This window comes from Haemaphysalis longicornis, unplaced genomic scaffold, assembly GCF_048455015.1.
Source record: "Haemaphysalis longicornis isolate Haplotype H1 unplaced genomic scaffold, Haemaphysalis longicornis Haplotype H1 scaffold_3, whole genome shotgun sequence".
NCBI lineage: Eukaryota > Metazoa > Arthropoda > Arachnida > Ixodida > Ixodidae > Haemaphysalis > Haemaphysalis longicornis.
Genome location: NW_027526335.1, coordinates 109,141,975 through 109,164,696, shown reverse-complemented (window position 1 = coordinate 109,164,696; position 22,722 = coordinate 109,141,975). Strand labels below are relative to the sequence as shown.

The 22,722-nt window shown below is 42.9% G+C and overlaps 1 protein-coding gene across 1 annotated transcript in view; it reads right to left on the bottom strand.

Moving 5' to 3' along the window:
* The window catches only part of LOC144175010 (MAM and LDL-receptor class A domain-containing protein 1-like), a 197,355-nt gene that overhangs the window by 74,492 nt on the left and 100,141 nt on the right, over positions 1-22,722 (bottom strand). Inside the window, exons 33-42 of the mRNA XM_077704017.1 lie at positions 19,615-19,820; positions 16,482-16,575; positions 15,952-16,200; positions 14,434-14,565; positions 12,113-12,258; positions 9,215-9,299; positions 8,402-8,524; positions 4,399-4,554; positions 2,677-2,762; positions 160-327 (exon numbers count right to left, since the gene is read on the bottom strand). Of these exons, the coding sequence (XP_077560143.1) occupies positions 160-327; positions 2,677-2,762; positions 4,399-4,554; positions 8,402-8,524; positions 9,215-9,299; positions 12,113-12,258; positions 14,434-14,565; positions 15,952-16,200; positions 16,482-16,575; positions 19,615-19,820 (1,445 nt within the window). The remainder of the gene's footprint in view (positions 1-159; positions 328-2,676; positions 2,763-4,398; positions 4,555-8,401; positions 8,525-9,214; positions 9,300-12,112; positions 12,259-14,433; positions 14,566-15,951; positions 16,201-16,481; positions 16,576-19,614; positions 19,821-22,722) is intronic.

The window sequence follows — 22,722 nt, the reverse complement described above, 5'->3', positions numbered from 1 at the left end:
ATCACTGTGGTAAGTCTCGCAGCCTGAAATAGGATTCATCTTTCGGGCATTTCAGTAGGCTTTTTCCCATTTGTCGCATCTTCGACGATAAAGAGCTCCCTTATACGCAAGCACTCAGTGGTGTGAAAGAAATGAACGAGCCATTGCTTCTTATCTTACCTGATAAGGTGCACTTTCGTCAAAAGACACTGTGGCCGCGGTGAAGTGCCAAAATTGAGTTGGCTTGGACTGCTTCCAGACAGGATACCAATTACCGTCTCTTCTTATGCGGCTGTTAAGGGTTAGCTGCGGTTTGCTCCTTCCGTGTATTGTGTAATAGAAAGTCATCTGAAAAAAAAAGTGATGAACGCTGTGCTAAGGCTAAAAATTGTTCTGCAAGACAATAAATGAGGCAATGCAAAGGAACCAGTGCGCTGATTCCCTAACAACTTTGCTACATAGGAGTGTTGAAAGCACCAAAACGTATTCCCGGGAACTGTATTGAGTTCACACGGGAAAACTTTACTTGACGAGTTAAAAAACCTCCTGAGATTCTTAAGCGTGGACGTGCTCTAGCAGCCTTTTCTTCAGTTATGGGAAATTATCATTTTAATTAACGCAGCTAACACCATGAATGATATGAACACAAAAAATAATCTATTATTGTTGCCTTTCCTTATGTCACGTGATGGATGATAATGATAGTGGCATGGATATAAACAACTGACATCTTCAATAAAAATTTCAGCACTTCAAAACTAGAAGCATCATGTATGGCGTGGTTAGTGACGTCTTTCTGCAGCAGGAACATTTGTACATTATAGTTGGGTCTCTCTGCGTAGGTCGATCAACCGGTGCAGACAGGTTCATAAAAACACCTGTCTATTTTCATGTTTGGACGTGGCCATGTAAGTTTAGCGAATTCGGATAGAAACATTTTTCAGAATGAGGAAGGTAGAATCACCCCTCTCCCCGGGGTCTTTATATTTATTTCTTAAGAGTACAATACCGTCGCGTGCGGTGACATATATAGTTAAACAGACATATTAAGAGTACGTCGACTTGATAACCGCATACAAACGGTGGAGAAGCACTCAACTGAAAATTAACGTGAAAAATAGACTATAAAACAAGCACATTTAATTACATCCTTGGAATGCGAAAGCATTAGGACGTGTCTTGGAGAAATTTACATAGTTATAAGTATTTAAAGTTGTTAAAGTCTTTGCAATTTACCCAGTTACTAAGTTGTAACGATTTAAGCATTAATCGTTTACACTGCCGTCTCTCTCTTGTGACTCATGCAAGGGTTAAGTAGCTAGCAAAAGTGTTAATACTATCAAAAATAAAGCAATTTTTTATATCAGCTGTGGTGCTAAACCAAATGGGGCACTCAATAATTGCATTGGGTGTGAATATACACCTAAGATAAATTTCACACGAGTACACCACACTGCTACTTGAAAATATTCAGATGACATATTGAAGTGTCCAACACATTGTCCACTAGATTTAGATTGTCAGTGATTCGAGTAAGCTGCACCGACAACGTTTTTCTGCGCATTTACACACGTTGTAATGAACACGCTTTAAAGCTTTTTTTAAAACAAAACAAACGCCTTGCGCGATCGGTGCAGCGCAGTTCATCTGGGTGTTCAGCTGCGTTTAGTCAAGCATCACTACTGCGAAATTTACAACACAGAATTTCTGAGTAATATTTAACAAGTGTTTTCTTAATGTGGGCTTCACAAACGCGTTGAAGAAAAACGGCGCGGTTTTATCCTGCGGACTTGGTATTTTATAGAATGCGTTTGCTTTGCTTTTTCTTCATTTCTATCTGTTTACCGGAATGGTTGCGGATGTCTTTGTAGCTAGGAAAGGAAAAGGTTGTCATCGAGCCACACACATAACCATCGGACTCTTCCAAGCTCCTTATCATCTCCTTACAAAGCTTGGAATGAATCACTCAGTTTTTCCAAAATGACCGCAAGGCGAAATAAAATATATTGCAAGCATCTTTTCAATTTTCCGAATCCCCAGAAGCAGGACAATATTTATGTTTTGGCACAGGAAGAACAGGAGATATTTAATAAAGCCGTCGCAAAGCAGGACCCTACGCCCAATATACGAGCAAGTCTAACGAGCAGCCATATAAACTTTGGAAGTTTCTTTCCTTTTGGGTGCACTGCCTTCTGGAATAGCAATACGCTATTTACTGAAACAAAACCTTAAGGTGACTCCGGTTCGAAAAGTGGTGAACTTAGTGCTTGTTAACAGAGACAATTGATTGATTGACTCATTGCAGGGTTTAACGCGCCGGCGCTACGCAGGCGATGAGGCGCGCCGTAGTTGAGGCCTTCTGATTAATTCTGTCCACCTGAGGATCTTCAACGTGCGCCGAAATCTCGTACACACGGGCGTTTTTCCTTTTCGCCTTCATCATAAAAGCGGCCGCCGCGGCCGGGAATCGAACCCGCGATCTCGTTCTCAGGAGCACAACGCCTTAGCCTCTGAGACACCGCGGCGGGTGCTAACAGAGACAAGCAAGTTAAATTGGAAAGGTTTCTCAATCTTCCCTTGTTACTGTTTAGACACGTCATTTGATCCAGAAAGATGTATAGAAAGAGAAAAAAATGAAATGTACTGTGTAATTTGGGTAAAGAAATGTGAAATTGACTACGCCTATGTACTGCTCACCGCGCAAACATTTGAATTGTCCAGGGTTGGGCCAATGATGGTAGCACTTCCCTTCATCAAATTTGACTGGAAGGCAATGAATTTCCCTGAAAATTAAAATAAATGGAAGTCAAACGAATTACCACTGCTTGAGACGACGAAATCAATGACAAATATAAACAATCTCCACAAGCATTTCTTTGCTCAGACTAGCATGGGTTACCAAGGCTATGCCCCGACGCGCTATTTCTCCTAGTTAACACCTAATCGCACGCCTTCGGGTTCATTTCAGAAAAGCGCCCTGCTTTTGGTTCAGTTCAGAAAACATGCCTTCTGCATCTTTTTATGTAGATTAAGTTGCTGTTGTTTAGTCGTACGAAATTAGGCGCACAATATTTTTGAGCGGGACCAGGACAAAATTGATAAAAAAACGAACATATCTGCCCCATGGAATTCTGCGGTGATGCGACACTCGGTGTACGTAGCCAAGTTTTGTCTAATGTCTCAGAATACAAAGCTTGCAAGGCAATTTGGTCTAAAGAAGTTTAGAAATGTTCAAGACACCACCCTTTGAGCCAGCTCGCGTCCTGCGTACTGCAAATTGCCTCCTTTTTTTTCTAAGAAATGGGCAAGAACCTGCATAGTCCCAGTTTACGAATGTGCGCACGAAGCTAAGGAAGAGGCTCTCAGGGGGTCGCGCACAAAAATTTGTGTACGTGCAATTTAACTTCCATGTCTGAAGGGCTTTGTCCTCATCCCAGCTAAGCATTGACGATCAAAGCGAAAATTAATCCGACACGGACTGATATGAATGTAAATATAGCCTCTTTGATGTGAAATCATTGCATCATAAAAACGTGCACTGTGTTTGAAAGCGGAAGCTCTGCTGGGGCTTTCGTGATGCAATTATGTTGCAATTATATTCTTCTTAGTGTTAACATTCCTTTTACGGGTGTGCGGCTTTGCATAGATCCGTGCTCAATCGTTTTTTTTTTTGTTATTTAGATTTTTGTTTTTCCTGAAAGAAACACAAAATAAACCTGTTTCTTCACTTTCAAACTGTCTTGAAAATCCGCATCTCTACTCCCGCCCATGTTTTGCCACCCGGTACTGGTTCCACACTTCGGTGTGCAATGCATGCAAGCGGTCGCGGGAGTCACGGAACCCATCGCGACTGAGCAATAGGTGATGTTACACCACGCTTTGACTTTACGTGACACTGTTAATGTTTGCACCTAAGTGAAGTCACCTCATTTCTGTCTCCAAGGTCGCTCTTTTTACGCACCCTGTCCGCTATCTCGTTCTGGGCCCGTCTTTCGCTCGCTCAGTGGACGGATTAACGCACCTCCGCGGCAAAGATTTTGCCGACGCACTCATGTACTGTTCACGCAATACAAAGGGAAGTATTCTGATTCAGCGCATTTGTCCCAACTATAACGGGGCGCGCCTGCCTAAATATCATTCAGCTGAAATTGCAAACTTGTTAGGAGTTTTTCTCTGAGCGGAACATCAGCTGTTTCCAGCTTCAATTTTTGCATAAGTAGCCTTTTGATGCACACAAAGCGGCTTAGAAGAGCAAAGTCTTTCTTGAGACTCCCAAATTCTTTATATAGGTAAGTTACCGAGCTGACGCAATTGTCTGCTATAGAGTTGAAGTCGTTCTGCTATTCCTGATCTATTTTCGCAAGAGGTGCGTTTAAGCGCTGAATAATTGAAGAAATTGTTCTAATACTGGCACAGTACCGTCAAGAGTCCCCGTTGTGTGATCTCGTGTTGGTGCCATTCTCAGAGCGGAAGCGGGGCGGCTCAAAATCCAACCGGGTAACCCCTTCTGTGACGGTGCCTGAGGAACCCAGTCGCAGAAAGAGCTGTCGAAGTTGCAGCGAAGCCTGTGGTCATCTGGAAGAATGCTGGAAATGAGTTCATTGAATTCAAGTATTGTTACTTACGAGAAGCTCTTTCAGAAAATGTGCGGAGATTTGAATACATCTACGCCCAAATTTTCCAGTCGCTTTTTTAAAGTGGACCTTGTGCAACATTCAATAAATGTACATGTGTTGTTTACCTTAATTTAGCACCACGGCTGATACAGAACAAGTGGAACGACTTGGAATAAACGTAATTTCAGGCTTATGCGCTTTCAGTTACAGTATTATTATCCCTCCTGCAGGAATAAAAACCAACTAACCATTTGTAGACGGATGGATGAAGTGGTACACCCGTAAAAACCAGGCCCCTGCTTATTTTAATTTTGTCGTAATTTTTGTCACGAAATATTCGTAAATATTCGGCAACGTCAGTCACCAAGTGTTTAAACGGTTTTTCTGCGGTAGCATAATTCGACGAGACCAAACATCGGCGAAGGGTCTCGGTCAGTACTGCAGAACAACGCAGCCATCAGGTTTCCCATCACCATTTGTATTGTGGAGTAGTTAGCGTATCTTAGGACAAATTCCACGACCTTTTGCCCTTCCTATAGATATATAGTGGTGAAAACATCACACGTTATAATCTAGTAATCGAAATAGTAGTTAGATTGTGAAGTTTTTGGTTTCACACCCCGTTTTTACCGCACCATATTGTAGCAAAATTCAAGGAGATGCATCGAACTTTGCAGAATGTGAAAGCAAAAAACTTCGTTGGCGCTGCGGTTAATTTTCTGTTGAACTTTCTTGCCACGCCTGTCACCACTCGACAAGACCCCTGGGGTGAACTTTCCCAAACTCCTTTCGCTGAGTAGCTATATACAGTAGCGTCACAAGTTGTTCCTTTCCCTAGCCGTCGCCAGCCCCATTTCCAGCCTTGGTCCTTTCACTTGCCAAGACGGCTCGCACTGCACATTCGGCAGTGGTATACCCTCGTTTGTTTCAACTGTTTCTCTTTCGCTGTGGGTGATGCATCACCCTTTAACAATGGCCTTGTGGACACTCCCTCCGCTGTTCCGGTTTTTTTTCCTGGGGCTCGATCCTGAGCTCACGCTCAATGGATCACGAAACTAATATTTTTACTATTCTGTGTGCTTCACAACAATTTTTCTGCTTCAAGCATTCCATAAAACATACAGATGCACGGCTTCCGCTTAAAAAGGAGTATAGTTTATGCTGATAACTGTTAGTGGCACCGTCATGTCTCAAATATGGCAAAAATTGATTAGACAAGGTGTCGGCCCTCTCATTTTCAGGGAAGAAGACTCAGCCCTAATGCTGCATTATGAATGCCTCCGGCGATTCTAGTTGATGGCTCTGTCTTAAGGGAATGGTTTATCGAGAAATATAGTGGTATAGTTGATGGACTTCATGACGGATTTACGTATGTGTATCTTCGTAACAGTGTCTCATGTTGTGGATCCTAGCTAGAACGCGTTAGGCGGACTGCGTGAGGAGCAGGAAAAATTGCCGTTGGGGTGTTTCGTTACTATGTACGGGCGTTCAGTTGGACTGACCAATTTTTGCTTTAATGATGCATACGTCACCTTTTGTGCAACGCATATACTAGCAGAGGAACCAATATTCACAGAGGCAAACTTTCAACCGCCTTTAGTGCTTGAATTTAGCTGCTACCTGTTGGCTTGCTCGTATATCGATCTAGGTAGAATTGTTGGGAAGAGACTCTCTGCTGTGCATGAGTGACGGGAACAGGAACAATAAACTTTTAATAAAAAGCAATCTGGTGGTGTCAGGGGCAGCTGCCCGGTCAAAGGAGTCCTCCTTCCAGGACCCCTTGTGGTGTGAGGGAGATGAAAATTCTTTGGAGCCACAGAAAGTTACATGCCAACACGAAAAAACTGCGTCATGGCCTGAGGGTTCGTTCGCACACTTTATGCCACGGCAAATTAGAAGCCATGGAAAGAGAGCCAATTCATGCTGTAGTAGATTACAAAACTACTCTAAGAGATAAATAAAATGGACAGCATATAGAGCGGCAGTTGACTCGAGTGGGCTAACAAAACCAGGAAGAAAGGAATGCCGAATTTATTAGACGTTCCTAAGGCTTACGTATGGCCACTCTTTTAAATGTAACTATTCTGCACACTCATCCCAACTTTCTCGCTCAAGATATCGACCGCTCAGGAACCTAGTGAAATCATTACAGGAAAGTGACGTTTCGCATACTGCCAGGAGTCTGCTTCGGTATGCACACAGTAAAAACACATTGCAAAATTATGAATATTTTGGTGTAATTTGTTGGGAAACGTTACCCCCCATACATTACAATGGTATATTTTCTATGGCTCTGGAATCGGGTAAAGCAACGTGCCAAGGTCGAAACTTCGCACGAAGCAAGCTGTCGAAGAAAGGAAAGACAGGTACCAAAACTTGGTTGAGCTACGCACAAATCAAGGCATGACGACACACACCGCATTCCCCCATCTCTTGGCCGTGATCGAAGACATGTTGTATCCGCCGAGCTCTAGCAGGTGTCCTAAGCACCCCGTATATCATCCAATACATATAAAATAAACCTTGGGCACCCTAGCTGCCCACGCTGTGGTAACGGGTGCCCTAACAACCAGCACTACACGAGGGACTGCGCATAGATTATATACACAAGGAACATACACAGACACCCTTTCCCCTTCTCCTGGCATCTCGGGAGAGTGGCTAGGCCCCCCTCCAGAGGACCCCCCAAAACACCTCAAACTCGCTCTCCACTAGCGCACGAAAAGCACCGGCCGGTACCCATCCTTAGTCCGACACTTGACCACCTCCTGATTAGGAGTGAGAGAACAGAAGAACTGGGAGGCCCTCTTACAACACATTGCGGCAGTACTTAAGGGCAACCGGTAGCAGCAACTCCCCCCAGGAAAGTAGAAACCATTATAGAAGGGCAAATAAAGATGTTTTTCTTTTTGTGCATCTCTCGCCCTTATATTAGATGTGCGAATTAAAAAGCGTTTTATTGCACTCAACTCCAGAGAAATCACCTTTGAAAGAACTACGATCACCCTGAAAGCTGCACCCGAGTACAAATGTGTCAGTCATCGAAACACATCTGTGCGTGTTCTGCCGAGATAAGTCTGTTGTACGTGTACGGCAACGTATAATTTTTCGAGTTGAAAGCTTGGAGTAATTCTTGGTAGATTGGTTTAGGTTTCGGGCTATATTAAACTCTACTAGGTGTTAAACGTGCCTCCAAAGTTTGGGCTATATTGTTGGCCTAATAAATAGCGGACGGAAAATTGAGGGGGGTTCTGTATCAGCCCTATTTGCACCACACAAGACGGCTTTGAAGAGCACGCGCCGGGAAATCATCTCAGTGCCTCCGCGCAAACACCTCGAGTACTGAGCATGTGTAGTAGCTTCGAGAAAGGAGCCTCGAATCAAATGGAAGTATTGCAAGCGAATGAAGTGCCTCGTCAAGCATCGTCCCCCCTGGCATTCCGCGCCAGTCGCCTTCTCAATTCGGGCAATTCTGCTACCATTGCCTGGCAGGCGCGTTAGTTGCATTGCCCCAAAAATCAGTGCTGATGCCAAACTTTTCCACATGCAGTGTTCACTCTATTCCAACTGTCGCCATGCCTGGCTCCAAGCCAATAGAACTTTTCAGGAAACTATTTCATTGTAACTACATGCCCGCATTAATTTTGTGCTTGATATATCAACTGCATATCCTCCTTTCAACGTAGTGCTGTCCACAATTGCGGCACGAGACAATAAATGTGCGCGCCCGTGTCCATACTTCGCAGGGTCGAATGGGCGGTAGCATAAAAATGATGCAAGATACGACACCGAATCGCTGCACTCACCGCAATCTCGCTCATCGCTGTTGTCCCCGCAGTCGTCGACGTAATTGCACCGAAAGTACTTTAGCACGCAAGCTCCGTTACCACATTTGAACTCATGGTCGGAAGAGCAGTTTCCTTTTTTGGCTGCAAGTAGCATGCAAAACGCGCCCACAGCTGGGATATATACAGAGCAACAAAAACATTACACTGCAAAGATGCCTCATCGTTTTGATAACCGGTTTGCGTAAAGAAGCAGGAATAGAAGTATCAAACAGTGCATTATTTTGTCCTACAAAAACACAGGACAGCACAAGGAAAAGAAATCACCAAAAAAGCTATTTACCTTGTCTGCTTTTATTTGACATTGTTATTGGTAAACAAACCACAGTAAACCCGTTTGAGTCGTTTTTCGAATCAAATACAGTAAACACTGGTCATAACATAAACGCTTTATTTGAATCATCGCTCTATTCCAAGGGCTTATGGTACCCACCGGAACGCAAAGATTGCAAATAATCCTGTCCATCCCCTTTTTTAACGAACTATTGCTTATAAAGAACCCGGTTTTCTGTACCGAAGACTTTGCTATTGTGAGGGTTTAGGGGGCAGAGAAATATAAGTCGAAAACCACATTGATCCCCCAATAGTTTCATGACGAGACGTCCAGCTATGATGTTATCAAGAGACAATCGGAAGAGACATGTGTTCTTTTGATTTACTTTCTAATTCACTGCCTTTTATATACACAAAGCGCAATATATCGTACCACATATGAAAGAGCAGAGTAAACATACTAGGCTTTACTGAACCAAAAACTCTTCAACTTTTTCTCACCAGGAAGAGCACATCCTGAGTAGTTTATCTGGTCGACAGCGAACATGGCTCTTTGAAGAGCCCCTTTGCCGCTTCTGAAGTGAAACTGCAAAAAAAAGCATTTTAACAGCAGAAAAAAAAGGTACGACATGGTTTTTATAACACCTGAAACAAGACTCCCAAGCTTATTTCAGCCTAGTGTTTTTAGGCATTCAGTACGTTATCAATAAAATGGATTTAAAATTTTCAAACTTATCTCAAAATTTTTGTTGTGCATGCATGTGTGCATTGGTACTTTTATCACACATTTTTAGAACCACCTAGGTTTTCCCGCAAATAACGGAAATCCGCAAAAAGCCACGCAAGTTAAGGAGGGGGAGTCCTAATCTCACAACTACAGCTCTTTGCTTGGGTGGAGTAAATTTCGAGGTTTTATGTGCAAGTTGCAGGTCGCCACAAAAAAAAACATTTAATATGACAGAGAACTACTTTAAATAGGTGTAAAAGGAAAGATAATTTAGCGCAAATAGAACCAAGAACTGACAAATACAGCTTTATTGTTGGCACGAAGGTATAGGGTTACGACTGAAGTTAGAAAAACTGCCAAAGGCGACCAAAGGCGACCAAAGCAGAGAAAGGAGCATGCCACAGCGTCAAAAAATAAAGCTAGAATGGGTAACATGGTAGGCGACTCGGAAGGTACGACATGGTAAAATACCCAACAAAGAAGAACATCTAATTGAAAGAGAACATTTAATGAGCCGAAACATCCAAATCCAGCTAACCATCGAAGATAGTAATGCGTGTATGCGGAAAGATATTGGCTGCGGCCAAATGGTTGTTGCAGATATTTTGTGAGCCATCAGGTTGGACAAAATGAGTTATTCTCGGACGAAAGACGAAGCTCATGCGTACGTGCGGAATTCAGCGATATTGAAGGAACGTTCGGAGAATATTGCTGGTTCGTTCGCTTTCTCGCTTGCAGGCTTCATTGTTTGGTGGCTTGTGTATTAGAGCAGCCCATTTTCACATTGTATGCCATCTTTTATTTAGACAAGGGCCTAGATCCCGTCATTATCGGCTGGCTTTTCAGAAGAAGCTGCGAATTACGGAGACGCTGGACTTTGATTGTGTGCCAGTTTTCATTTGGCCAAGGGCCTAGATCCCGTGATTATCGGCTGGCTTTGCACAAGAATCTGCGAATTACGGCGACGCTGGACTTTACCTTGTTGGATTTGTGAAAGTTGCCAACAAAACTAGTGCGCTTTGAAGGTTCCTTTCGTTTGGAGGAAAAGACTTCCGGCCTCTCGTTCGTAGTGACCTTGGCGTGACTATTTTGGTAAAAAGGTGCACATAGGTTTGTGTAACTTGAAGCATTAATAATCTATAGGGCTTCGTGGGAAGTGGTAGAAAGAGTGATGAGAAGTTGAGTTTTTGTGTACCCTTGATTTTGCAGGATAGGGAGGTCCTCATCATGACCTGAGTGTTAATGAATTACAAACGCGACAGAGGAAGATAAAGGACAAAAGTACTGCGAAGGACCCTGGAGCCACGGATATCAGAGGCACGGAAGAAGGTAGAATAGGAAGAATAAGAAATACACAAGTGAACACTTATCCCAACCAAGACTCCCCCACACTTCCATTCGAAAGTACACGACGACGAATCTAAACCCTGCCCCGAGAGTGCAAGCCTGGCACATATGCTATACGACTGCCCCAATATGCAGAGACGATACTTACAAAATTCTAAATAAACATTTTTTTATCATTAGTAAGGAGAAATAGCAGACCGTTCCACACAGCGAAAACCCTGAAATTTAGCTGTAAGCCATTCGAAGAGACGAAGACGCTGCCAGGAGCCAAGGCATCCTGGCCGTCGTCTAAGACGCCACAGGCATAAACAGGCCTCCCGTTTTGACCACACAGAGTTACTTCCGTCCTCGTTCATGATGCTTAATAGGAGCGAGTCTTGTGCACAATGTAAAGTTTGCAAAACAGGGCTCGCATAGCAAAATCCCGTATGCAAATAGTATTGACGGTACGTTAATCAGTCCTAACGTTGAGTACGTGACCGCTAAATATAACTGTTCTCTTGTGTTTGTCCACGCAAATCGCCAAGACTTTTAGCACTCTTGCTCACATCGCCGATAAATTAGCGAAAGCCTTTGAGTTCAACTATGAGCACGTGATACAAACATTTTAAACAGTTCAGTAATTCCGATGGACAGTGGTTTTCTATTACGAAGTGCGCTCAAACTCTTTTGTTTTTAAGCTTTTCTGGAAATAAATGTGCAATTTAGGAAGAAAGCATTAGTTGCCTGAATTTCTCCAGAATGCCCTAACTCTTAACAGCAAAAAAGAATACAGGCTGAAGGCAATGCTTTACAATAATATTGTTCCCAGTCTTTCCTACTGCGCATAGTGTACTCAAAAGCTGTAGAACGCCGATAAATCGTTGCAATCAATCCCTCAGTTGGCTCCAGGGGTAACCCTGCTATAACCTATGTGGTTAGGCAGGTTTTTTTAACTGAGATGACGTACTAAGAAGTTATGGGATAACCAAGCGCACACTCTACAGAACTTTTGAATATAATCCAAAACACCTGATAATTTAATACTACTCATACATCTGTTTATAAATTTGGGCTCAAATATTTCGACAACACTGAGAGCGAGCAAAGATCACATGCCTATCTTACAAATGAGGGCAGCTGTATTCTAATATTTGTTACATATGCACATTGCTTTACAGCCTTATAGGTTACCGCATTCGACTTATGCTCTCAAGCGAGGCCTGCGGAAAAAATGTTTCTGCGATATATTATCATAGCGACATCGCTCCAGACCCAATAATTTTGAAGAACAGATGCCAACGGACAAAGTAAAAACAATAATTTGGAATTCTCCTGCGACGTACCCTGATTGCTCCCGGGTAACGTCCGATGTTAACGATCTCTTGATTCCAAATGCCTTCTTGCGGTGGATCAGTCATTGCATTAAGGCACCAAACAGGCACTGTGTAGCCAGCAACATCGATGTACAGTTTTACGTCCATTTTAGTGCCTACAGGAGAAAAAAGGAGGAAGAAAGCGCTGATATGTCGCGGACATAAAAAAACTGTAGATTTCAGCAATATCTAAAGCAAACGTTCAAGCTTCATGTGCGTAATATTCACTAATTCAGCACAGCCGACACAGATGATCATCGCACCTTCTTCGGGCGGCGCGGCGTACGGAACACACCATGTGGTGCAAAGTTTCAAAAAAGCTACCATCGCACTGTTGTGCCAACATTTACCAGTGTAATTTTTTCCAGTATTTCTTGATTTTTCAAGAGCCATCGGTGCTAGGAATACGTGGAGGAGAAGGTTGTTACAATACATGTTGTATTTTTGAAGCCGCAAGAATCTACTGAGAAACACATCAGCTAGGTAGTAGGTAGTACGAGACACATGTTGCTTGAGGCTTCCAATGTGGCCTTGAACAAATAGCGTAAAAACAGTCTGAACGCGGAGAGTAAACGCCGTGCATTTCTTGGATTACAACAGCATTCCCTCTATTTTCCTCGGATATGTTCACTTTTGGTCCGCACTTTACATAATTTAGAGCGCCAGCTAAGGAGGATGCGTTCTCGTTACGTTCGAATGCGAAAAACCTGTTAATTGAAGAGCGGATGTGTATTTTGAACCAGGGTAGCTCGCAGATACCTCGGGGCGCCCCTGCTCATGTGCTGGCTGTTGCACTGTTATTTGTTTTGTCCACGCCGCATCGCGGAGGTACCACCTTTCCGTCCACCTCGCCGTCCAATACCACCTCACCGTCCATAACTAGAAATAATAACCACCTTAATACCAAGGCTTACCATTGTCAAACCAACGCATTCAAATTTAGTTTTTTCCCTTTCACTGCCGAACTCTGTAATTGATTGTCCGGTGATACTCGCTCCCTTCCTCTGGAAACTATACTGCATCTACCTGCTTACGATACAGCGCTGGATGTTATGGCGAACTTCTGAAAAGATGAACAAGTTTGGCATAGTGCCTTCGAGTCTTTTTCAGAGTAGGCTTACTCCGATAAAGATTATTCCACCATTCGGGACGTTACAAAAAATTATTTTTAATATATATATATATATAATATATATATATATATATACATATATATATATATATATATATATATATATATATATATATATATATATATATATATATATATATATATATATATATATATATATATATATATATATATATATATATATATATATATATATATATATAAGTGACGTGTACAGCTCCGAGTGACATGAGCGTGGCTATGCGGCGCTCACCTGTTTTACGGAGCACGTCGCACGCATCTAGACAGCTGAGGTTTTGAGCGCTGTAGCTCTGCACGGAATTACAATTTCGAAATTATAATATTCAATAACGGGAAATCTTGTGATCCTCGGCGATTTTCTCGTTGTAACCAAGCACCTAAGTTGAATATTCAAAAAGGTAAGTTCTAATTTCTAGTAATTGCTCCCATTAATATCAACAAGAATCCGTTTTATAGCGCCCACCACAGCCTCTGACCACTTCGTTATTATATAATATTTATTAGCCTTCGCTAAACCGCCCTACACACACACACACACACACACACACACACATATATATATATATATATATATATAACCATGTATGTACACGAACAATATATCTTTCCGCAAGGGAGCGGCCTGAGAGTGTTGCCTACGTTTCGTCAAGGAAACTAGGTTTCGTGCGCTCAACAAAGTTGCCCTGCTGAAGGAAACTTCTTCGCCGAAACGTTGGCAACACTCTCAGGACGCTGTCTTGTTAAAAGTTTATTTATCTTGGGTTCTCCCTCATCCATTAAGTTTGATTGCTCTCTCTCTCTCTGTCTCTCTAAGCAGCAGTTCGCTATTTTTCCTCTTGAAATATATTTCTTGAAATGTCGTGCTGGCACACTAGTACGTACTAGCCGTAAATGAGTTTCTGGCACGCCGCAAGCGGAAAAACTTGAGCGGCGGCATGGGTGCACCAAATCTACCTAGCCAGAACCTGTAGATGGCTTCCGATGTAAAACAAATAAAAAATAAGATAAACTTTGTCTCAAGAGCGTGATTGAGCATTGTACCTTGCAAAACAAACCTGCAGGATCGGAAAATAGCCCGCGTTTAACCTCGGCTGCTCGTACGCGTTCATGAGGTTAGCATAATGCGCAAAGTACTTACCATTTTTAGCGAAGTTATACCAGAATTTTAATGTACAGAGTTTGTCGGTATTCCTTACGACGGGGGAATCAATACTGGCCCCCGCGCCACGCTGGTAGTTCGTGTCGTTAGAGTATAGCAACAAGTAATACCCTGCGAGAAAGTAAAAAACCACTTTCAGTAACTGGCAGAATTTGGTGTTTTGCATATGGATATCTTGCGCGTTGCGTAACAGAGCAATAACGAAATATGACAACCGGAGTTGGCTTAATTGCTTTTAGAACTATAAAGACAACGTGCAAGTTTTGTACTTCGTGAGGTTCTGCTGAACGGTTGTCATGTTTAGTAGCACAATTCGCCCACTTGCATGTAAATTTAAATGTTAGGCTAGGTGAAAAAAGCTTTGAGACATTGGAAAGTCAGCAGCCATTTTCCTGCACTGCCCCTAGCAAGTCATCAGGACCGCTTTGTGCAGCTGGCGGCCACCCTGATGATATACCACCAATTACGAATATTTTGCTGCTTTGTTGCCTCATCTGATACCGTACGTTTCTGCTATTTAAATGCTGCCATGCAGTACACTCACTGATGACTCTGTTTTCTGCACTTTTGCGATGACGGGATATATGATAGTTTGTTGCAGATAAATATAATATTTATTCAATGTTGGTGTTTCTTTTGTGAGAAAACAACGTCCTCCTAGGTGAGTATGAAGTTTAGCGAGTTATAATTTACAAAAGGAAAAGGCATGTTGCCTTGATGATTCGTAGTACGCGGAGCAGAAGAAGGAGTGGTTTGCGGCCTATAAATCTCTACGCAATGAAAACGCAATACTAAACAATACGCAATGAATGTCACAGAGGACTAACTACCTGATGTCAACTACCTAGCTCCGATGCGGAAACTGAAAAATCCGAACCCAACTTGTCTTTCTGCCACCCTATGGTGAGAGCAGGCAGCAACAAAGTGTTTGCCTTATTCACAGTAGCAAATTATTTATAAAAATTGGTGTAATATTTATCCACTACTTGTTTATTGGTTGCATGCACTTATATAAATTCATCATTTGCTTAGCCGTGATATCACTGCTTCGCCGATCCCTGCTGTGAATGTGCGCAACTCTGTGGGTGTGCCCTGACTAACCACGCACTTCTGTGAAGGTTTCGCTTCAGTTTGGAAAGAACTGACCTGCACCTTAATAAACAGAATTAAAAATTATGATGTGACCTAGTGTAGAAAATAAAAGGTATCAGTGCATACAGATTGCTTGATATAGATTCCTGCGTACAGTTCTGCTGGAGTTTGCTCGTGTCAGCACATGGCGATAGTGTGATCCAGCTCCAGCTCGAGTAAGCTGCCTTCTACATCTTTTGTAGCCTAAGCGACAAAGGTGCTGAACGCCTCTCATGTTTCATTTTCGTCTTACACCGCTCATGCGGTCAGGAATTAGATCTTTGCTTATGGTAAAATAATAACAGCATGCACATTTAGCTGGGCCTGCGCAATAACGGCTAACGTTTCGTGCACTTCGCCACAAACCATTGTGCCGGTTGTCAGCTCCAATTGGGGGCGAGTTCGGAACTGCTCCAATGCGCGTCCTGCGCCAGGCCGCATGACCCCAGTTGAGAACGTTGTCAAGGTCCCATCCGCATGTGTCCTCTGCGAAGTCGCACTGCCCACAGTGCAGTTCGTCGGCTCCGTTCTTGCAGTCGACAACGAAGTCACACACCTTCTCAATGGAAATTGCCTGGTCATGGGCACCGCAGTTTATCATCTGGGATTCCTTTGCTGCGGGATGAAACAAAATAAAGTTGTCATAATCGTTAAAGAAGATGTAGGACATACAAATTGCAAAACTGCGAAAATGCGCCCTATTATTTACAAGGAATTGTCCCTACACATGAAATTTTTCTTTCTAATGCTTGCTCTTGAGTTTCGCTTTCCAAGTTTAGCTGGGGCTGTGTTTCAAGCCATATATATAAGAGCATTATAATCCATGCAATGCACGAAAGAAAGTTGCACGAAGCTTTTAGATTATGCTGAACATTAAGTAGCAGTTTTATACTCACCCATAGCATCACATTCGTTCTCACTAACAAGCACGTCATCTATCGCAACGAAGCCGTCCGGGTTGACTCCAGAGACCGCTTGAATAGGGTCCTCCTAAGCAAATAAAACAAGAAATAAAAAAGCACAATGACAAGTCGTACTCACGGGCTCAGTTAATATTCTAAGACACGCAATTTAGGACAGAAAAATGATGTGCAACGTATTTCGCCTTTTTTTAAAACAATTGATCGTTTTTTTTTCTATGGCTAAACGTTTAAAAAAAAAGTAAGGCTTACTTGTTCAAAGCAGCATTTTTTGTCAGGCGTGTTTATTATTAGTACATTGTGTGAGACCAGTCATGTGGCCTGCAGCAGTTAATTGCACAATTTCAGTTATTCGGGCGAGGCACATTTTCACATTCATAATCTGATGACGCGATGATTGATTATACTTTTCAGTTCTTCACCAGCGTACCTTTTTTCACTCAGCTAGTTTTGTTCATACTGTTGCGAAAGAGGCGACGCAACGATGCCTAAAAACAATGCGTGGATGCGCAAGTTCGGCCTTTATGGTATCCCTAAAAGGCTGACTGCCTCTGGGTCATTTTCACGTTTCAAATCACTCCGTGAGGGCATGACACCTAATCAACAGGCCTCCCTGGTTTTCAAAGAACCTTGAAAACTTTCATTAGGTTTCTGGAAAATTTTTCGCTATATGCCTGCAGGTGCCCCCATCCGTTAAAAATTATTGCGGAAGAGCTAGAAAGCACAAAGATGAGTTTAAGCTGAACTTAGAAAGCAGAAAAGCGGCCGGCGAACGCTCCTCCCAATGACTGCGTAACTCTTTACAGCGCCTACTTAGGTCCCTATACATTATCCCGAGCACGTAAACCTGAACGCACTAGGTTGCATTTTTCGCTATGCCGCCTCTTTATTTTGAGGGTGGTCCTTAAATATAACGGCACAGTGTAACTAGTGTTCTGCAAGGCCTCAGATGATGCAAAACGTTTAAAAACTTGTTTTTAGAAACACGGGGTGGGTGAGAGAAAGTGAAAATCGCTCGTTAAAATAATCATTGAAAGTGTTATTGAACTGGTTAAAAAATTATCTGGACGTCTGCTTGTGTAGCCTTCTCTTTTGTTTCCAAATTGTACAATTCCACAACCGTATTGGTTTTCACGCTAATAATGGGCCACATAACGACATTAATAGTGTTTACTAGCAAGGGTATTAATAAAGACCCGTATTGCGTCCTCGTCCATTGCACTTTGTGCACGTCATTTTGCAATGGGATAACAGCCACTGACCGTGATTGCGTGGTTTTATACCCGAGCAATATTCCAAATCGCCAGGTTAGTGAGGAACGCGTCGCTCCTTCCTTGCGAAGAAACTGGCCTTATTATGGCTACGGTGACAAGTCACTGAATAGGAAGGCGCTCAGCGATATTTTATTGAAGGTATTTATGCAACGTCTAATAAAATCAAATCTCCGACGTCACTAACACATTCTACAGTAGTGTAACCACCGGACTATGTGAAATAGTGCAGCCACATTCCTTTCAACAGTGTCCGTTATAACAGTGTTATAAAAATTAGGTATCATTCCTGCTAGCAGCTGCAATTAAGCTATTTCTGTGTATGCTATCAATAACAAGGGGTCCCACTTCAGTTCATTACTCTGGGACCCCTTTCTGTATTGACTATATTCTGGTGATGTACCATTCTGTAACGACAATAAAGTTCTATTCTATTCTATTCTATTCTATTATATTCTATTCTATTCTATTCTATTCTATTCTATTCTATTCCATTTACTTTTGTTATTCTCTGCCCTTCATTAGCCGCAGGGTAAAACGAATGTAATGTAGTTTAGCTGGACATAATCTATGATGTAAGCAGAGATATATGTGAGCACTGGCGTACGTACCATCCTACTTTTGCTAAAGCAACGTACAGCCGCGATCAAAAGTTTACGTAATTGGAAAATGGCAATTTTAGGTTATTTCTCTTCCGGAAGCGCCCCGACAAACTACCGTGTGCATGTGAGATGTCGTACAGTTACGGATCTAATGAAACATACGGCACATATAACACCGGGCGGCCGCGCGGCAGAGAAATAACCCGAAATTGCTGCTTTTGAGGTCCGTAAAGTTTCGATTGTGGGTGTACATGTCTCATTTTATAATAATAACTCACTACCAAACAACGTATATACCAGCAGCGTAACAGAAATTACGCAGCCACAAATTCCGTAACAATCTCCGGTCCTTTCAGCTTAGCTGTTGCATATAAACTACAGGGTACATAGAGTGTGAACAAATTGTAGTGGATAAATTTTGGGACGTACACATACGCTGTTACGCACGTGCATATCAATTTTTTGTGATGTGGCGTACATATCATTTCATACGATGTTTTCCTGTAAAATGTTTGCCTCTTTATATTCCTATATTTACCAAATCAACCGTGAGATTACCACCAAAAGCAAACAAAACATGCACCACCGCCGCTGAGTGTGCGGAATCTAGTAAACGCTCCGAATCCAACAGGCATGCCGTTTTGTGAACTCACCACATTCATGGGCAGCATCAGACTTTCGTCCAAAGACAGTCACCCTGCTCGTCACTAACATTTTCTGTCCTCTCCTATTAACATGAGGAACCAAAGCCCTCCATTCCACTGCAATATTACCATGTGATCCGCTCCTCACAATCATTAGCAGTGAAACAGGCGCCGCACGCCTTGCTCAGCCACAAATTTATTGGTTTCAGATCAAAAGTACGAAGCATGAACGATTGCCCTGATCGCACTTCTCATGGTCCAATTGTGGAGCTAGTAAGTGCTTTGTTCTTTAATGTTTATTTCTTTTTGCCGGAGATTTGCTATTCCGAAGATCATACGGCCATTTTTTGGCACCGGTACAACTTTACGGTAGCCCAGATGTGTTTGAATTGTTTGAAATATTTTCTATACGCTTCTGGGGAAGAGGTGGTAAGGTCTGGATAACAAAAATCTGTGCTGTTTATTTTTTATTTCCTATAGCGGGGCGGCATCTCCCAAAATTACGGTCCCTACTTAGGCGATATGTTGAGGTTCAAGGTGCCTACAGGACGTGATGGCCAACACACCAATTTATACAGCATGGGATACTTGCCCCTGAGGGAAAGTAGTCAAACTGATAGCGTTTCCAGATGCCATTTCCTTCGGCGATCTTGTTGTCCTGCAAGTAAAGCTGGACGCCATCCGACAGGCCAGGTAAGAAGTACCACACTGAGGTGCACTGGTAGCGATTGGGCTCACGCAGGAATAAAGAAGTGCCGTTTGCCTTGGTAGCAGCACTCTTGAAGAGCAAGTAGTAGCCTGTCAGGCAACAGAGTAAAGCATTGGTGGTCAGTGTAAACATGACGACATCAGCAGACTACTCGATACTGCATATTTTTGTGTGTTTATTTTATATTTCCTGATATGCGGGCTAAAGTAAACGCGTGAGCTTTGCCAGTTTGGAAGCAGAAACCCAGCTGTTAATAAGAATATTTCGAAAGTTGAAAGGCCAATAGTGAATAGGATTTTTGAATATTCAAAGTGACTGCTCACAGAAGGCTTCCTGTGTGTATGCACTAGATTGTCTAGAGTTTTATGCCTTCAATAATGAGAGCTAAGAAAGAAGCATTGGAGTGGCGTAGTAAAACTTGGCACTTAAGTGACACAGTTATTTCTGCTGTCTTGCCACTTCGACGGGCACATTACGCCGTTTGGCGGCATATATCTATGTCTTGTTTACGATTTAGAACCATTGTAGGTTATCCGCCGCACTTTAGCCATCGATAACTGCGTGCAGACTGTGGTTCTTCCTAATATACTGGATTGCTTCTACAGTTGTTTGTGGCGTCTTTATGATGGTCGCCATTATCATCAGCAAAAACTCCTCCAACATTCAAGCAATTCGTTTATTTCAGTTGCCTATAACAGTACCATTTGGTTTGTATGTGAAACGCCGAATATTCACTCAGCTATGCAGACAGAGAGGTGATAAACACATGAAAACATTTTATTAGGCCAGTTGCAGCTCATTCGTAGGTGAAACATGTAGTCGTAGCAGCGGGCTGGTCAGGTTGTCGAGGGCATGACACACCATGTTTGATATCACTGAACCATCTCGAACCGTACACACCTTGATGCTAAAGTGAGGGCGCTATGCTCTGTGCCAAGGAATCAGAGTGTTTTTGTGTGTCGTGGCGGCGGATCGCGTTTTTACCGGGACGTGGCGATGGCCAGGGTGCACTTCACGCTGGAGAAACAGCCTAAAGTGCGCACTTGCAATCCGATTTCAAAATGTGTCTGGTGAAATCTGCCTCATTACAGCACTGTCTTTTAGTGCTGTAGACACCGTCTTTGCTAGTTTAGGCCAGCACGCTTCGCGTTCCCCTGTGAGCAGCGGTTTTTAAGATCCAGGGAACGCTGGGGTTCAATAGCGCAATTTAAAAAAAATTGATTTAATTGCGAAAGCCTGTTGTATGCAGTTACCAATAAACTAGACCTAAGATATGGGTTTCGAAACATGTGCTATAATAATTATGTCTTGCGGCATACGCTTCACTAGTGCAGCGCAATTGTCTTCCGGCAATGGCTGCTAAAGCGAAATAGGGGCGGGTTAGCAAGTATTTAAAATAAATGGTCGGCACAAAAAACACAAGCAGAGAACAGACAGACACAGAGCTGTCTAAACTGCTACAAATCTGTCTCAGCTGCATCTGCCTGTTCTGCCTGCCTTTTATGTCTGCCTGTTCTGGCTGCATTGTGTTTCGTTACGTGGTTTTTGCGTGGTTCGTTTCTTTCCACAATAACTGCCAAAACCTTCATGATTTATGGAAAGTTCCACCCACAACTTTTCCCACCATTTTATATAAGAAAAGCTATGAAGCGATGCTTTTACTTAGGAAATAATGGAACAGGCATGTAAGCATTCCTCTAAATTTTTAAGTAGCGCCTTCGTGAGCGGTCTAGCGTTATATACAAGGATATTTGACAACTTTATGCACATGCTAATTTACTTGAACGTGCGGTCAATGGTAGCTGCTAAAAGCTGTTCCTGCAATCTGTTCAAAGTGGCTTTTGAGATTTTGCTAAGTGGCAGAAAATTTGAATATTTATGCTGTTGACCGTCTAAGAAGATGACACATTTATTAAAACACTCAAGGAAAACGAGGTTGTGCCAATAAAGGTTCTGGTTCCCCTGTTCAGTGTTATTAGTTGCATTGTTTGCTAGTCGGTCTACGCTAGTTGCAACCGTATAAAGTGTCCTTATGCTACCCCGTTTTGACAAGTACGTGTGCACTATAACAATGTCCCAGAAAAATAAAATTTCTTAACATGCCATAAACATTTGCAATATTTACCGTAGCGTTGTCTGAAGTTGTCCCGGAAGTTAATTTGCGGAAGGGCTATCTGAAGTCTGGCTAAATGAAGCAGGAATAAACTATTTCGTCGCTGACTGCTTCATTAAAATGCGAACAATAAGTGGTGTATCTTTTCAAATATCCATGGTCGAATAATGAATTCCAGGATGACTCATCTTGGAGCAGATTGAAATAGCAAGGTGAGCTTTGTTCCCTTTAGGGGTGACATTTGGCGGTAAATGAAAACAGAACCGAAAAAAAAGAATGCCTTGTTTTTCCGTCTGCTTGATTTCTTTAGCTCAATGGATTGCCTACGTACCGCACATTTAACTTCCAAAGGTTGTCCTTTTTCTCAGGACATATCAGTCCCAACGTTTTCAGTGTGCAGCATTTGGCGGCCACCAGTGTGCTTTGGCGGCGGCCACGTGGTTTCGTAACCGAGTGAGCGAAGACATAAAGAAAACAGCGGACAAAGTGTGGCGAAATCGGGAGGGGGAGCGCAGTATGCTGAGCCGGCACGATACGCCCGCGGGCGGCGATGGCTAACAAAAGTGTGAGGGTGAGGCAGTAAGACATGCTCCTTAGAGTTCCTCTATACAGCTCCCACTCCATGTAGAAGCTATATTGTGGTACTCTAACGGTCATCATTGTGTGGCTCATCCGAACGACGTGGCATTTGCGCCGGAGGTTCAAACACAAGTTACAATAGTATGCTCGGAGGCGGCGACCCGGTGCGAGATAACGGCAAAGTAGCTCGCGTCGCCTTGCGTTCGCTGATCACGCGATCGCTTCCTGAGACGCAGTATCTATGCGCCGCGACCGAGGTGCGCTGTGCGCTGCTCTGTGCGCTGCGCACAGATTTTGCA